The sequence below is a fragment of the Ambystoma mexicanum genome, chromosome 11 (genome assembly GCF_040938575.1).
Source record: "Ambystoma mexicanum isolate Mex_15411 chromosome 11, UKY_AmexF1_1, whole genome shotgun sequence".
Lineage (NCBI taxonomy): Eukaryota > Metazoa > Chordata > Amphibia > Caudata > Ambystomatidae > Ambystoma > Ambystoma mexicanum.
The window spans coordinates 1,182,173,639-1,182,191,026 of NC_090934.1; the positions used below are offsets into that span (position 1 = coordinate 1,182,173,639).

Genomic DNA, 17,388 nt, shown 5'->3' on the forward strand with positions numbered 1-17,388 from the left:
TGCACAATAAACAGGGATCCAGACCCCACCCAACTCACATTGAAGGCATTGTTAACTGGACCTCCCGGCAGACAACGCAGCTGTTGTTTAGCACCGGGAAGTGACTTGATCAAGTGGCCTGAAACTGACCCAGTAAAATTAAACCCAACAGGAACTGAGCCTAATCAAAATAAAATGACGATTTTTCTAACACTGAGGCGTGACGCTGCCGAGCGTGAGGCTCGCCTATCAAAGCGGCTGTCTGATGATTATTTGTAAATCAAAGACAGGCTGACCAACAGCTTTTTACAACCAGGCAACACACAGAGGGCGATGCCTGTCATAGACACAAATCACAGCCGAAAAAATGCAAACTCGGCAGAAGTAATGAAAAACAAAGGGAGAACAAGTACTCCTCATCAAAAATCCCCACAAGTAAAGGACATAATAATTGGGTCAAGTGATGCACTAAACGACTCGGTGCTACAAATTCGGGACGTTGCCACATCGGACCAGCCACATACTAATGGTAATGTCTCTGAGACTGCAAATGTGGAGCAATCAAAGCAAAGTGACGAAGACCAAATACTAAAAGAGCAAGAAAAGGATACTGTACAGGAGGCTAATCTATCAGTAGCGGCGTCAATCCATATCCACAACAATGTGTTAGCCGCGACATCCTTGGCATTAATTCCCTTTGTAAAATTGTACGAAGCTCTGAATGAGTCAATAAGGGACCAAGTCGCAATACTGACAAATAAGGAAAACAAATGATCCAATCTGACTCACAGCTACTCGCTATTACAACAAAAAAGTGAAATGGAGGCTAACCTTTCGCTGCAATGGCAACATAGATTGGGCGATTTGGCAATGAAAGAGCACACAAATTCTGCTGACTTAATGGAGGCCATTTTAGAATGCATGAAATGGTTTCGCCATTTAGACAGTAATCGCCTGAATGACCAGTTGTGCTACAATAACCCACAAGACAAACAGCAGTCAAAGGGTTTCCCCAAACTGGCCAATACAGCGATTCATGCTGAAGAGACAGGTATATTGAGTCAACTAATACCTTCTGGAGTTCCAGCAGTACCCCCAAAACCAGGACAAAAAGAAGTCGGATTAGCTAACGCATCCAAGACAATTGCAAAACCTGTCGAGCAGGCTCTACCGTCAGTGATTGTTGATCCTATCACTCCGGCAATTCTACCAGAAGTGAAACCGCAAGAGCCCACAAAGGGTATCCAGTGCAATACCTTTGGTATATTTCAGGAGAATGCAAAGACACTGGACCTATCCATAAAAAAAGCGACGGAAGTAATAAAACGATTGCCGGCACAAAGAAAAGGCGTCGTAAGCAGTTACCAGTAAAAACCAAACAATTCATTCGCAATTTGTCTACACCCCGAAAAGTGGGACTATTTCAGCGAAGGACGGCAGACAAGCCACTCGAACCCCAAGTCGTTAACAACACCAATGATGGGGCATTGAAAGAAGCCAGGTGACGAGACCGGCTTCCGGATTCAATCCCAAAAAAACGCCCCAGGTTGGACGGGGTCCCCTGCTCTGGAGAGGCTATACAGGAGTCCCTGGCTGGTGAGGAGTGGTCTATATACTCAATTGACAGTGACGAGGAATCAGCAAATGAGGAAAACAAGGGCACATCAGGCGTGCTTTCCTGGGCGTGATTGAACAGATCCTTATCCACTAACCACTCGTCCTGTGGATGCAAAGCAGAAAAAGGCAAAATGACTCACCTCCCAAATGAAGATAAAGACCTAATTAAGATACCAAAGAGTGTACCGTCGAGTGGGATCAATCGACCTAAGGAAGACTCAAAGAATAGAAATGAGATAAACAAAACTCTAAACCCAAGACAAACACAAGCACAAAGGTCAAAACAGGCTGAACAAAAAAAACCTCAAGAGTGTGCCGAGAATCGTTGTGTGCACTCAGGAGCGACAGGGAAAATTCAGATTGTGAACATCTTTCCAGATGGCAATGAAGTAAACCTAAACAGAAATAACGTGATGCGTTTACTTCATGTAATTCCTCCATTACGTACAATCACGTCGGATGATATCCGTCTCGTTGAATACATTTCGGAGACATGCTCTGACCAAGTTTTCTTACATATCTGCTCACAAGCGGTAGAAAAAAACTTATTAGCAGCGAAAGACGAACTGCTCTCATATGGTTTCGAGGTGTCATTCCAAAGAGAAGAAAGTAAGAAACAGCGGTCTTTGAGCAAGTCTATGGCCGAACATAGCCGTACTACCAACGAAAAGAGGAGAGATATCCTAAAAGAAGTATTTAACATTCACCCCGCAGGAACTGCCAAAATAGCCCAGAATAAGCTCAGGGATAATACGATTGGTCAGCGCAGGAAGTAACTAGTCTCGCAGAATGGAAAAGTGCTCACTGGACTGGTGTCATGGAACACACAGGGTTTTACCCATCTCTTTCAAGATCTTCCTCTCTCGCTAGACAACAACCTAGCGTTATGTCTACAAGAAACGTGGCTACGAGAAGAACCAATAAGAGATGGTTATTCCATAATACTAAACCCCGCAGGAAAAAATCGCTTTGGTCGCCCATTTTCGGGGCTGTTAATAATGTTGAACAATTTCTTTTGTTGGGAAATAAAAGAAACCTATATGCCCAACCTATTTGTTCTAGGGATCTTGATGGAATTCAAACCAACGGTCTTCGATGTCCCAAAAATGTTACTGTTGTTAAACACGTATTGTAACCCGAAGATGATATCTACGAGCTGTTATTTGAAATCAATAACAGCAATCATAGACAACAATCTGGTCAAATGGCACTTAATGCAGATAATCATATGTGGCAACCTAAACTGTTCCTGGTTTGATGACATCCAGTCTACGACTTGGCTCACAAAAGAATCATCTGATCCCTATGCGGAGAGAAGACACCTATGGTATAGTGCTATGGAATCCCGGGACTGTGAAATGCTGAATGGGAAGACAAAGAGTGATAATCCACCCAAACCAACCTGGCATGGTGGGACAACGCATAAAACGCTTGACTATATATGGATCTCAAATAATGTATGGGCTGACATCGAAGATCTTGAAATATGTAAACGTGTTAACAGTGACCGTTATCCATTGGTTTTGCCTTGGATGTGTGGCAAAATCACATCGGATAGCACCTTTGTAACCGCTATTGAGGTCAATCAAGGTGGGAACAGGCTTCGAATCAATGAGGTCCAAGTAGATAGGCTATCACAAAATCTTTGAGAAGGAAATCTGACACCACGAAGCAAAATAAATTTTGCACCAATGCTTACGAAATTTAGTACCGCAAGTAAGTCAAGAAGTAGTTTACCTAAAGATCCGAAACACGTCTTCAGCTGGACTGTGTGCAACGAAAAAAAGAGTCTGCGTAAAGACATCAGACGCCTTAAGAAATTACAGTGTCATAACGTTGCCCAAGAAATTTAAAAGAGGAAGTTGAAATACAGGAACTGGTTGAAGTCTTTCATGTGCTTAAGAGATCAAGAAAGAGGCGAAGAAATACTAAAATTAATCTTGACCCACAATTCAAGAGAAATTTGGAAGATCTTAAATAAAGGTACGCTGAACCAAGAGTCATCCCAGTCTAATGGCATCTCAAAGGCGAATTGAGAAGATCATTTTCGCAAAGTATTCAGAGCTGCCTCTACATGCAGTACTGCGTTGGCATTAGAAAGCAACGTAACTTGGGATGTCATTGAGAGCACGGAGGACATTGCGTACATAATCCAGCATCTAAAAAATTCTAGAGCAGCAGGGCCTGATGGCATAACTAACATCATGTTGAAAGAAAAAAAAGAGCAATGGTCCAAGTTCATTGTCCATCTATTTGAAATAATCGCATCATTTAAAGAAATACCAGACTCTTGGCGATCAGCGGTTGTTGTACCTGTGTTCAAGGAGGGCAGTCGGACCGACCCTTCAAATTATAGGCCGATTGCGCTTCTTGACACTATTGGAAAAATCTTCGTAACCTGCCTACAACGCAAACTAACGAGATGGGCTAATGAATCAGGCTTGATGGACTGTAGACAAACAGGTTTTACAAAAGGTGTAGGGACCGAGGTAAACCTGATGATACTAACTCTGTTAAAACTGGAGACGTTGAAGAAAAAATCAAAGATTTTTTTGGCATTTATCGACATGCGTCAAGCATTTGACTCAGTCAATCGAGACAAATTGTGGAGAAAGCTATCTAAGTGGAATTGCCCAGTTTCGCTATTACATCCAGTGATTGCACTACACTTGAATACCACAGTGTGTGTGCGGATTAATTCCCAAGGAGAGCTAACAAATAAACTACCGACTAAAAATGGAGTTAAACAGGGTTGCCCCCTTGCAGCGTTACTATTTAAATTGTGCATTGCAGACATTCCAATAGCATTTAGAGACGTCAATTGCTTCTCACCAAAGGTGAATGGGCAAAAGATTAGCTATGCAATCTAGGCCGACGATATTGTGTTAATGGATCTTACACAAATCGGGCTTCAGAGGTTGCTCCATAGCTTCCGAACATATTGTGGAGCAAATGATTTAACAATAAACGAAAAAAAGACAAAGATCTTGGCAATTGGAAAGGTTTTCACTAGGAAGGAACGTGCATTTAAATGGTCCAATAGTCCGAAAACATTGAAATTGTCTCTTCCATACGTTATCTGGGAATACTTTTTAACAACTCAATAAGAGAGGCGGACTGGATGACGGATCTAAAAAATCATATGAACATCGACGCTCTACAAGGAGCCCGGATTCACGCTGACTATGGTAAATTTACAACACTCCCTGTGTTGACATTCTACAAACAGAAGGTGGTTCCTGCGATCAGCTTCGGCGCAGAAACTGGGTGGAATCTGAGCGCTAAGTGCTGGGAAACACTGGAAGGCAAGTTCTGGAGACATGTACTTAGACTTCCTGCACACGTCTCAGTAAAATCAATTAGACATGAGCTAGGCCTTGACTCCTTACATACAACAATGCTATGGAGATCAATCGGTATGGTAAGGAAAATAGATCTGACCGATCCAGCACCGGCTAATAAGATTTTGTCTGCTTCAATGCTACGACCGCATGAAGGGCTGCTGAGCTGTTGGATCAACAAAATAAAGCAAATTGTCGACTCTGCCGACATCAAGTGGGAAACAGTGATGGCTACTCCACAACTAGCCAAATAAAATTACGGCAATGGAGTTGGATACAGAACTCAGAAAACCGAGCTGGCTTGAAGACCACGTTGGACTTAGGACTAGCAGATAACAGCTTTGATCATTTAGCAATTTCCCTCCAGGTTTCACCGAAATAAATTCCTGCGTCTACGGTTAAATATATATCATACAAAAGATGTGCTTTGGGCTAGACACGATGAAAAAACAAGGGACAATACTTGTAGATTTTGTCAAGTGTCAGTAGAATCCTTAAAACATTTAATAATGGAATGTGAGGAGTTGGTAGAAGCTCGTTCACTGTTTTTAGGAAAGTATGCTCCTGTAAATGACAATGTTGACGATTGGTGGTCCAGGATGCTGTCTAGCAACAACGTTCATTTAACATGCGCGGTGATTAATTTCTTGGAAAAGATTATACCAAACGAAGTAATGAAATCATCAATAGAATAGGAAGAACATTGTTTTGCTTCTGCTTCTGCTGCATCATAATTATCTGTTTTCTGTTTCTGTGTTCTGTGTTTTATATTGTAATAAAAGTTTGAATAAACTACAAATTACAAATAAAATTAAAAAAAAAAAAAAAACAGGGCTCACCGACTATTTTACGCCCCACACCAATGTGGATTAAAAACAGCATGTGTTCCACACAACGAAGCAACACAAAGGAGAATCCATGAACACTGTGATTTCAACAATTACTCTAATGATGAAGCGTTGCAATCCCAGATCATTGCATGGTGTGAATTTGCAGATTTCAGGAAATGGCTGCTCCAGAAGCCACAATCACTGCAAGAGATCCTTCACCTGGCAAGATCAGACGCAGCGCTCGCACACCAGGTGCAAGGCCTCAATGACATCAAAATCTCAAAAGGAAAAAGAGACACTGTCCAAAAAATGGACGCAATGCCACCACACAAAGGCAACAGGGAACCATTCTGCTATCGTTGTGGATACGAGTTTCCCCATGAAGGCACCTGCCCTGCTATTGGACAACAATGCTCGGCCTTCAGGGGGGAAACCATTTCAAGGCTGTATGCTGAATGTACCGCAGTTAAACGCAAGGCGAAGGAAGTGGTGGCAGACCAACACAAAGCAGGGAAAGGCCGATGCAAACTCTTCTGAGGGCTGCAAGCCAATACTACAAGCAATCTCATCAGAGAAACAGAGAGAGAGGAGAAGGAAGAACACAAGAAAGAATGCCGGCGGATTGGCGATCAAGCAAGAGAACAAGCTCCAAGCCCAAGCGGTGATCTAAAAGGTACGTCCGTTACTTAGTAGAAGAGTCACAGACGGATAGTAGATCCAGTGCGTCATCGAAAGAAGACTCGAGAAGGAGAGAACACATTTGCGATGAATCCAAATGAAAAGGTTAACTATATGCACTGGGGAACCCAACAGCGACCGAACAAAGTCTGATTCTACTCCTCCAGATGAACAACAACGCAGCTGAGTCTTTAGTCAACGCGGGAGCCTCAGTAAATGTTATCAGCGAGGAAGTCTACAACAACCTCCTGCAAGCTCTGCTACTCTGACCCGCGGAAGTGAACCTTTACTCCCATGGGTCAAAAACTCTGTTATCGTGCAAAGGATACTTCGTGGCACACTGCAAATACAAGACTCAGGAGAAAAAGATACCTGTATACTAAGTTTCAAGGTTGCAATAGACATGGGGCTCATACACGTACTTTACCGACTCATGGCCCACAAATACATAGACCCATCGGGCAAAATAGAACAACTCTTCCCCACCCTATTCAAAGGTCTGGGTGAACTAAAAAAAAACACCAGATCAGACTACACATCGATCCACAGGTACCTGCAGTTGCCCATCACTTCCGTGGCATCCCAGTGAACATTCAGAGGCAAGTGGAAAGAGCTGCACACATTTTTGTCCGCAGACAACATTGAACCGGCGAGGGGACCCAATTGTTCCCATCCCCAAAAGTGACTCACAAGACATCAGACTATGGCCCTCATTACGACCCTGGCGGATTTTTTCCGCCATCGACGGACTTTCCGGCCATGGCGTAAAGTCCGTTTACGCCATGGCGGATGGTGGACTTACCGCCCCATTCCGAGGTCGGCGGGGCGGTAAGTCCCCATTGACCCATTTACCCTTCCCCATTCCCATTTCGGCCCCATAGGGTATAATGGGAGTGGGGAAGGAGTTAATTACGCCACCGTAAATTACGGTGGCGTAATTAACACCAAGGTCCCATAGCGCCATGGATTTTTACGCCTGCAAAAAGCAGGCGGAAAAATGACCATGGCGCTATGGGAACTCGTAGTTGGCGGTAAGGGGTCGGCGCAGCTAACGCTGGCGCAAACCCCTTACCGCCAGGGTCCTAATGAGGCCCTATGTGTGGACATTTGCCAACCCAACAAAGCCATGCTGAGAGAGCGTCATCAAGCCCTGCAAATAACTGACATGATCCATTTACTCAATGGCACCACTGTATTTTAAAAACTGGATCTAAACAAAGACTACCATCAGTTAGAACTGAGAGAGGAATCCAGGTACATAACCACTTTTGTTACTAACTTGAGGCTCTACCAATACAAGTGGCTCCATTTTTGAGTTTCACCAGCTGCTGAAATCTTCCAAGCTGAGATACATATTGTCATCAAACATATTCCTAACTGTCTAAATTACAGTGACTATATGTTGGTATTTGGGAAGGATCAAGAACAACATGATAACTCCTTGATGAGAGTATGAATGGCCCTGGAAGAAGCACATCTCACACTAAACAGGTATAGGTGTGAATTCAGGAAGCACATGCTTCGATTCTTTGGTCACATATTCTTGGCCCAAGGCATGACCCCAGACCCTGAGAAAGTAGCCGATCACATTGAGGCAGACCGACCAACCAATGTATCAGAACTACGATCCTTTTTAGGACTTGCCAGCTATTGCACCCGGTGTATATATAGGATTTAGCATCACTGAGTGTGCTGCTAAGTGCTCTTACAAAGCAACAATCAACGTTTGTGTGGTCGGAAACATGCCAACAAGCATTTGAAATCATTAGTCAACGGATCGCTGATGTCAAAATCATGGCTTACTGCAACACAGCGAGAGAGATAGAGTTGGTGGTGGACGCCAGCCCGGTAGGCCTGAGCGCCATACTCAAACAAATTGACCCTACCGAGGGCGGGAAGTGACATGTCATCTCATATGCCAGCAGGATCCTCTCGAGAACAAAACAGGCCTACTCACAAGTGTAAAAAGAAGGACTAGCACTGGTGTGGGCTTGTGAGCTCTTTCACTTATTTCTCTAAGGGAAACCATTTACTGTGTGACCATCAGGCACTACTGTTCTTATATGGGAATCCCCAACCGAAATTGCCCCCCATAATTGAGAGGTGGGGCTTGAGACTCCAAGATTACAGTTTCTGCATCATTCAGTGCCTGGGGAAAGAGGACAATCCAGCTGATTTCCTGTCTCTGCATCCTCGCAAGAGTTCCGTTTCACCACCCCTGATAGCAGATCAATACATACATTACATCATACAAGCAGCTGTACCAACAGGAGTCGACCTGACCCTCAAAACGCAAGAGACTGAAAATTATCAAGCCATCCAGATCATCTTCAAATGCATTGAATCGGGTTGATGGAAACAGGCCAGACAGATGAGAGAGTGTGCTAGCACAGACACACAACAGGACCTTGGGAGTTTGATGGCAGTGAGGGTACAGCTGGCCAGATCAGAGGAAGGGTTACTACTGAAAGGCACCAAGCTCGTCATTCCTCGGACGCTTCAAAGGAAGGTTCTCGAACTTGCCCATGAAGGACATAGGGAAATCATGTCCACCAAGAGGATGCTACGGCAGAAGGTCCGGTTTCCGCAGTTGGACACGCAGGTGGAAACACTCCTCAAACAATGTGCCACATGTGCGGTTATTGGGCCCCTTACCTGACCAGAACCCTTACACATGACGCACTTACCTAAAAAGGAGTGGGATGAGGTAGCAATCGATTTCTTCTGACCCATTGAAGGAGGAGAATATATACTGGTGGCAATGAATGAATACTCCATATTTTCGGGATGTGCAGTTAGTACCTTCTAAAGCAGCATACCACACCATACCGCCGCTGGACAGAATGTTTGCTGCTTATGGAATACCGAGAGTAGTCAAGTCAGTTAATGGGCCTCCATTCAAAGGGCAAGACTTTGAAGCCTTCTCAGAATATATGGGGTTCACACACCGACGAACCACACCTTCGTGGCCACAGCCAATGGGACCGTAGAAAGATTCATGAGCAACATAATAAGAAACATTCAGATTGCACACCTGACTGGAGAACCCGTGGAAAGGGTACTATATCAACTGTCATGAGATTACAGAAATACCCCTCACAGCACCACTGGAAAAGCACCGTCAGAGGTGATGTTTGAGAGGAGCATTTGCACATGGAGACCACATGTCGCGGGCCCGGGAGAAGGCTAAGAAAAGGACTCTGAGATGCGGAGACAAGAAAGGAATGCCAAGGAAAACATGAAGGTGCAAACCGATGGGGCCAGGAGGGCTTGTGCAAATTATCTAGAGATAGGGGATGTGGTGATAGTGCATCAACCCCAGACCCACAAGCATACATCTGCCTTCAATAGTGAGCCGTTAATGGTCACCCAGGTGAAAATGTCCGTTATCACGGCAGTAGGCGAAAGGAGGAAAGTAGCTCGAAATTCATCACACTTTAAAAGGATGCCTAGATTTATTGTGACGCAAACACACAAGGAGGACTCTGGTCCAAGGGAGTGGGATGCTCCTTTTGAAGGAGATGGAGAGGGCCCCAGTGGAGAACAGGACGTGTCACCTCCGCTGATAGATGCAAGTCCGCCCCAGATGAGCAGGATCAAAGACCTCACTGGGCACGGATGCGAACACAGAGACTCAAAGAAGAGATGGCATAAAATGTACGTTTTGTTAAGAAAGGGGGGTTGTGGTGTATTTGGTCTCTGCCCAGTCATGTGACATGGGAGTAAGGGAAGTGACGTAAAGTGAAGGGGTGGGGGGCGGAAGGGGCGGGTCGAGGGAGGAGAGTTTCAGTTGGAAAACGGCATGTTATAAACAAAGTCACCATTCTGTGAGCTCTTGGTTTCCGCTCCTTGTTATACCTGTGCTGGGTTGGGGAGCCATGTGGGGGTCCGTGCTGACAAGCGCATGCTGTGGTCCTGTGAGGGACACCAAAATAGTGAACAAAGGTGTTATAGTTAAATTCAATGCATCAGGTATTAACAGAAAAGTTAGAAGTCCAACGAATATGATGGCAAAATCAGGGAAGGATAGCTCAGGGGCAACGCGTTTGTCTTGGAAGCAAGACAATGCAGCGCAACAGGTACGAATCCTTATCCTGCACTTAAAAACCACTCATTGGTATTAAGCGCCTTATAAAAGAACAATTATATTTATAATGCCACAGGAGATAATGGCAAAGTCCACAGTAACAGGAAGGTGTTAGCAGTCGGCAGAGTCAAAGAACTAGAAAAGTTGTATGCAGGACACGAACAAGCAGATTCATAAAACGTGGAGAGGCAGGAGGGCAACAGACCTGGATCAGGGAGGCTAATCGGAAGAGAAATTGAAATTGCTTCAGACGCCGGGGCAGGAATGGAGAGTGGTGCGAAAGGAGGTAGGATCTTACGGAAGTGGCCGAATTTATGAGGATGATTGGAACGGCAGGAAGAAAACAATGGTAGTTCCTCTCGATCCTGAACAGGTGCTAGGAGGGCAGAGTGAGGGAAACAGAGTGCAGCAGCCGTGCCAGCCATGCCCTAACAGGGCCAGACACGGAGCGTGAAGCCTTAAAATGGCCCGGGAAGGTCTTGGAAACAGGCCTGCTGCGCCTGCCGACATCAGTTGCTTTTATAATTTAATTTTGAGTTCCAGCCTGTACTAAAATTACCCCGTGTGTCTTAGGGGCGTTACTGCACAGTTCTTTGTGGTGTGTGTGTCAGGTAAAACAAGTCGAAGGCAACTGTAGGTTGAAGGCGTTCGACCACATTTTTCAGAGTGCGAACACATCCTACTTGGGTGTTTTTAAAACAGGAAGACAGTGTGCTCCCTTTAATTAATGGAAAAATATGTTTGCGGTCGATACAAGCAGTACAGAAGCTGAGATTCAAATCCAGGTAGTCAGGCTCCCATTCCCGAAACTCATTAGACCACATGAAAGTAAGCATGTTGTCTTATATTGCGATTTTGCTATGCCCGGAAGAGTTCAATACAGATTCTTGGGTGTAAAGGTGCGTGCTAGCAGCATTTTATGAAAATTGGCTCCATCGGATTATTTTTCTCATTCTTATAAAATGTCTGAAAGGCAAATGTTCAGTTGGAATGTGCACTTTCTTTGATTAGAAAAGGTCACTGCGTAAATATTTCACTTTAAAATATATTAACTTTTGTGATGTCACTTCTCATTATGGAAGTTCAAGAGCCCCCTCACCCCTATTAGGATGTGTGCCTCTGGAGTATTTTTAGAATGTTATAACATAGGGACTTGTAAATTATTGGAGAATAATTACCCAAGCTGTACTTTGTGTTAAATCTGGCTTGGTGGCGTGGAGCCGCCGTGAATCGCTGATATGCATTAGCGTAATGCTGAGTTTGAAGCACAGCAACTAACAGTGTTCTCTAACCATTTTATAGTGCTTAACACACGCGTAATTTAAACGGGCCACGGATTGGTCTGTAAACTAGCCATTTTGACCTGAGTCAAAACCAATATAAAAGTCTGTGCCCTGCAATTTGCAAACAATTCGCGCATCCAGCACTCAACCCATCGGGTTACCTCGCCAGGTCCGAGAAGCCAGAGTATACCAGAGAAAGAGCCCGGCCCCTGTCCTCCCAGCTGCACACTGGACTCTTTTATGGCGACGAGAGCGGCTCCCCCCTCCCCACAGCCCGCCTGCCAGTTTGGAACTTGCGGATTCCCTTTAGGGAACGGTAATTTGCAAAGATATTTTTTTAGCCAACTCATTCAATGGAACCATTTTCCGAAAGAAAAAAATCAACGTCGCCTCCAGGAAACAGTAAACAGGGGCGTTTGACTGCAGCGCCTCAGGTGCCTGCGGCTCTGTGAGCCTCGCACTGTACGCCGGCACGCCTCGTTCGTTAGCAACTCTTTGCCCAAAATAACTCCGTGGTAGAGTAGAGGCCGGCGGACGGGCGGAGGTGGGAGCGCGAGCAGCGACTGCGGCGAAGGTGGAAAAGAACCGGCTACGCTACCTTAAATTCGAAGGTTTCCGTTGGACGCATTCTCTGTGGGACCGGTGCTGCGTAGGCCTGTCGAATGTTCTAGAAGCTGCAGGGCCCGAAATGCGGGGATGATGGGAGCGCGCGGAGATGATGGGAGCGCTGCACGCGGAAAGGTACGGGCATGCAGGGGACGCTACTAACTCGATTCACATGAAGCTTCCATAATTATAATATGAATTGCGAACGCCACTGTGGTTGGCCTACCCAAGCCACTGGACCTTTGGGCCAAGATGCGCTATGAAGATTATGAAGAGCAACAGTTAGTTGCCTTAGGAGTCTGTAGTGTACAGTGTGACATTTGGGACCGATCCTGTGGGTATACTGATATGCTACCCGCGCACATGGAGGACTTGGGGCTTAGAGTGAGCTGTAGTGCAGGTGAAGCTGATTTTTAATCCCTGCTGCCCAGTCTCCATGTGGACACAGACATATTTGATCTAGGTTTTAACAAATTTACAAAATAAACCGAAAGCTGGGATGGTTCAAAGGACTTTCTAGTCAAAGTGATTTTAATGTTTTCAACCTTGTGGTGGACATCTCATTGAGGATGGGCCGACGAGGACTGCTGGCATGGGTTTTGCGCTTGGCAGGCCTGCTTGTGGTTCTTCGCCTTTCTATGACTGTCTTATCTATGCTGAACTGCACCCTGCACTTTCCGAATGAGCAGCCCGCGTGGCTGAAGGTCAACAGCCCAACAGGCAAGGAAGGATACCGAGCTCCGTTGGAGGATGAAGAGGAGCAGCACCATAACTATGTCACCAGCCTCAAGAAGCAGATTGCACATTTGAAGGATGAGCTCCAGATCCACGACCAAAGGCTTAAGAGCATGCGTGGACCGCCAAGTGACTCAATGGCAGTCGGTTTTGAGCACGGCAGTCCTGAAGAAGCCAAAACAGGCCTTCTCGCATTCTTACGTTCCCAAGTCGACAAGGCTGAAGTCCGTGCTGGTATGAAGTTGCCAACTGAATATGCCGCAGTGCCCTTTGAAAGCTTTACCCTCGAGCGAGTGTACCAGTTGGAAACTGGACTGACACGACACCCAGAGGAAAAACCTTTGAGGAAAGATAAAAAGGATGAGTTAGCCGAAGCCATTGGGGCTGCAGTGGAGTCGTTGAATAGCCCCATCTATGAAAGCAATGCAAACTACCATAAGTATGTCGCCTCGGATTTCATCGAAGGCCTCTACCGTACAGAAAGGGACAAAGGCACTTTGTACGAACTGACATTTCAAGGAAAGCAGAAACATGAATTTAAACGCCTTGCTCTGTTCCGACCTTTTGGCCCCATCATGAATGTCAAGTACGAAGAAATCCACACCGGGAACATGCTCATAAACATCATTGTCCCGTTGGCGAAAAGAGCGGACAAATTCCAGCAGTTCATGCGCAACTTCCAGCAAGTTTGTGTTCAGCAAGATGGACGAGTCCACCTCACCGTCGTCTACTTTGGAAAAGACCAGGCACTCGAGGTGAAAAGCATCCTGGAAAACACCTCTAGGTCCATCAATTTCAAGAACTTTACTTTCATACAGTTGAACGAAGAGTTCTCGAGGGGAAAAGGCTTGGATGTGGGAGCTCGTGCTTGGAAAGGGCCCAATGTCCTACTCTTTTTCTGTGATGTGGATATATACTTCACCGCAGAGTTCATTAACACATGTAGGTTGAATGCTCAGCCGGGGAAGCGAGTGTTTTATCCAATCCTTTTCAGTCAGTATAACCCGTCTATCATCTATGGGCGCCGAGACGCCATTCCGGCAGTCGACCGACAGGTGGTTATAAGAAAGGACACTGGGTTTTGGAGAGACTTTGGGTTTGGAATGACTTGCCAGTACCGTTCAGATTTCATCAATATAGGCGGGTTCGATTTGCACATCAAAGGCTGGGGTGGTGAAGATGTCCAGCTCTATCGCAAGTACCTCCACAGCAGCCTCATGGTCATCCGGACGCCAGTACGGGGTCTCTTTCACCTTTGGCACGAAAAGCGGTGTCCAGATGAACTAGCTTCTGAGCAGTACAAGATGTGTGTGCAGTCCAGGGCGGTGAACGAAGCCTCCCCCAGCCAGCTCGGGATGCTGATCTTCAGGCGGGACATAGAAGCCCACATGCACAAGCGGAAACACAAAGGCGGAGCTAAAAAAACGTGAATGCCAGGGGATTGCCGGCTCAGCCTCTTTTTGAAAGTAGTGGGAATGGACGCAGCAGGAAATGCAAATCTCTATCTTTGGGTCTGAGTTTCATGTCCTGAGGTCCGGCCTCACTCTTGCCCAGCTTCAGTCACCCATTATGATAATTTTAGGTCACAAGCAAACATTACTGGCACCACATTGGTCACGCAAATAGCTTGAGACCCGCTGTCTCAGTGCAGGATTTCACTGTATGAATTTTGTAAAAGGACAGGGTTTTTGTTTAAATGCATTACTCTGCAAGTTTTTTTACGTTGAGATTTTCTGAAAATAGCGCGTTTTGCCATATTTCCTTATGTGTGCTGCATTGAGTGACGAGTGAAGGAAAGTGGATCTGATTGGTTGCATGGTGAGGTGTATTTCAACCTGTTTATTATTAAGTTATGGTATTTCCCAGTCGTCAACGCTTCTAAGTGCTCAGGAGAGGCCTCTAGTCTGGCTGTGGCGATACATTGTTTAATGCGTGCATTCAGTTGCAATCCCACCCTTTCATGGCAGAAATGGAAGCCTGGTGTAAGCCATGAAACGAACTCCTCCAAGCAGCCAGGTGACCCATGTCATGCTTAGCAACTTCGGGCGGTTTATCCAGCATCATGTTGCATGCTGGGACTTTCAGACTGATAGACATTCGAGAATGCAAGCTCGCTCCAGCCGAAGATGTATTTTTTTTTAGCCCTGGCAGCTCCACACAACATGCCTTGGAAAGGGAGTAATGTTATGAAGTGGATTCAGTGGGCCATGTTCTGTGGGCACATTTCCATATATGTAACCTTTGCAAGTCCCTTGGGGTTCAGGGCCTATGCAATACACAATGATTGTAGGATTGAAATGGATTGGGCTCATTTTACTGCAGCATCCTTTTCTCGATGTATTCCTCTGCCCGCTATTCCAGCTCCAATTGCTGCCTTCATGCTTGCTGCTCTGCCTCTCCTTTTTTGGGGTTTTCTCTTCCAGGGGAGACCCTATTGCCATCCCCTTTAAAACCCTAGCGGTAAGGTAACCAGAAAAAGAATGCTGTGGTAAGATGACCCGGTACTGTTGGAAATAGCAGTGATAAAGAGGCAATGCAAAGTCTGTACCTAGTAATGAGGTTAAAAGATAACTCCATGTGCCAAGGAACACGCTACTCAAGTCCTGGACTTTGCTTTTACTTTGACATTGACTGGAACAATGGGAGCGGAAGCCTTCAGAGGCAGACATGCTCTCCTCAATCCTTAACCGGATGCTTCAGCAAAGAAATTTAGCAAGTATGCTCGTTCCATTAAGGATCTTGTAAGAAGCTGTTCCCTTGGCCTGGGCAGACAAGTTATCCTGGCGCCTATTTACAATGTTACCTCGAGTGTTGGCACTAACAGACTCTATATTGGGTTTTCAGTAACTCCCCAAGAAAAACGGTCCCATTCAATTTAGAGTCATAGGGGCATCATCTCACCCCCAACCTAGAGCCAGGAGACTTGGAGCTGAAAGTCTAGTATGGGTCCCCTCCAGACTCCAAGAGAGACTGTGAGTTTGTGTGTCACCCCAGCCAGTGAGTGGAAGCGGGTTAGGCGTTACCTGTGCGGTTGAGCCACAGCTCGACTGTGATATAATGTGTGCTGGAGTATGTGTGCAGTTTCTTGAACCCTGAGTAAGGATTGGTGGCCATGTGTGGGTCAGGAACTATGGTGCCTTCACTTCAAGTGTCTGGGGATCCCCCACGAGGGACGGTTATGCAATGTGGCACCGTCTAATGTGAAAGGCGTTGACGTCTTTACCCGCTGGTGTGTGTATGCTGTGGTACTGGAATCCACAAGCCATGGATGCTCTATCATGATCTAGACTGTTAATGTTAATGCTTATAACAATCTTTATTTAAAGTGTGTAAATAAATGACTGGTGTACTCCATATCACACGAGTGTGTTAATTTCCCTGAAGGTCTTCCTCTTTCTGGTGGAGTTCTGGAGTACTTACTGCTGTTGTGGGGAGCGGGGCCAGGGCGCAGCATTAGGACCCACACCACGCAGATGTACTTAGAACATGCAAAGGACTCATGTCCCCTTCCCTTAGCATAGTTGAGGAGATCAGGCAGCGTGACTCCAGTTATAGGTATCGCGCCATTTTGATATTCAATGAGACACTTGTGCCATGTATGTCCCTGAGCAAGTTGGAATGACGATGCTGTGCGGTCTTCTGTATTTGTATAAAGATAACAGAAAAGTATTGTAACTTTGCAACCTGGGAGTCCTATCCTACATTGAACCCTCTTTTGTGTGGGCAAATCAACACTGTCACAAAGTACTTTGCGAGAAACATAGCCTGCACAATAATTAGCATAATCCATCCATGTGTTAGAGGTAAAAGAAACAAAACTTTAAGTTGAATCATTTTAAGAAATCAACGTAGTAGCAGCACAAGCATACGAATCCTGAAGAAGCGCCACGTCAGGCACAAAACAGGTGGAGATGGAGCCTCAATAAGAGCAGATACTTTCTGCATCCACATAAAGTCTAACTTGCTCTCATCACGGCAATTTTTGGTTCTTGTGCTTGTAAATAACTGGTACATGATACTACCAATTGGACAGGCTCTGCAGGTCACAGTCACCCCTTCAGAGAGGGGCTACTTACATGACATGATATGTTATTTATAATGCGCTTAATACCCAGAGGTTTCTAAGCACAACCTGGGGATCGAACCTGTGTTGCTCCGTGTCGTCTTGCTTTCAAGGCGAGCACGTTGCCCCTGAGCTATCCTCCCTGCATGATCTGTAGCAGAAGCATGGA

The 17,388-nt window shown here is 45.6% G+C and overlaps 1 protein-coding gene across 1 annotated transcript; it reads left to right on the top strand.

Annotated features, from left to right (window-relative positions):
* The first annotated feature begins 12,281 nt into the window (after positions 1-12,281).
* On the top strand, positions 12,282-16,512 carry CSGALNACT1 (chondroitin sulfate N-acetylgalactosaminyltransferase 1). The gene has a single exon (XM_069624509.1). It carries the CDS (start codon positions 12,991-12,993, stop codon positions 14,584-14,586), a length of 1,596 nt encoding a protein of 531 aa, XP_069480610.1. The 5' UTR covers positions 12,282-12,990; the 3' UTR covers positions 14,587-16,512.
* The last annotated feature ends 876 nt before the right edge of the window (positions 16,513-17,388 follow it).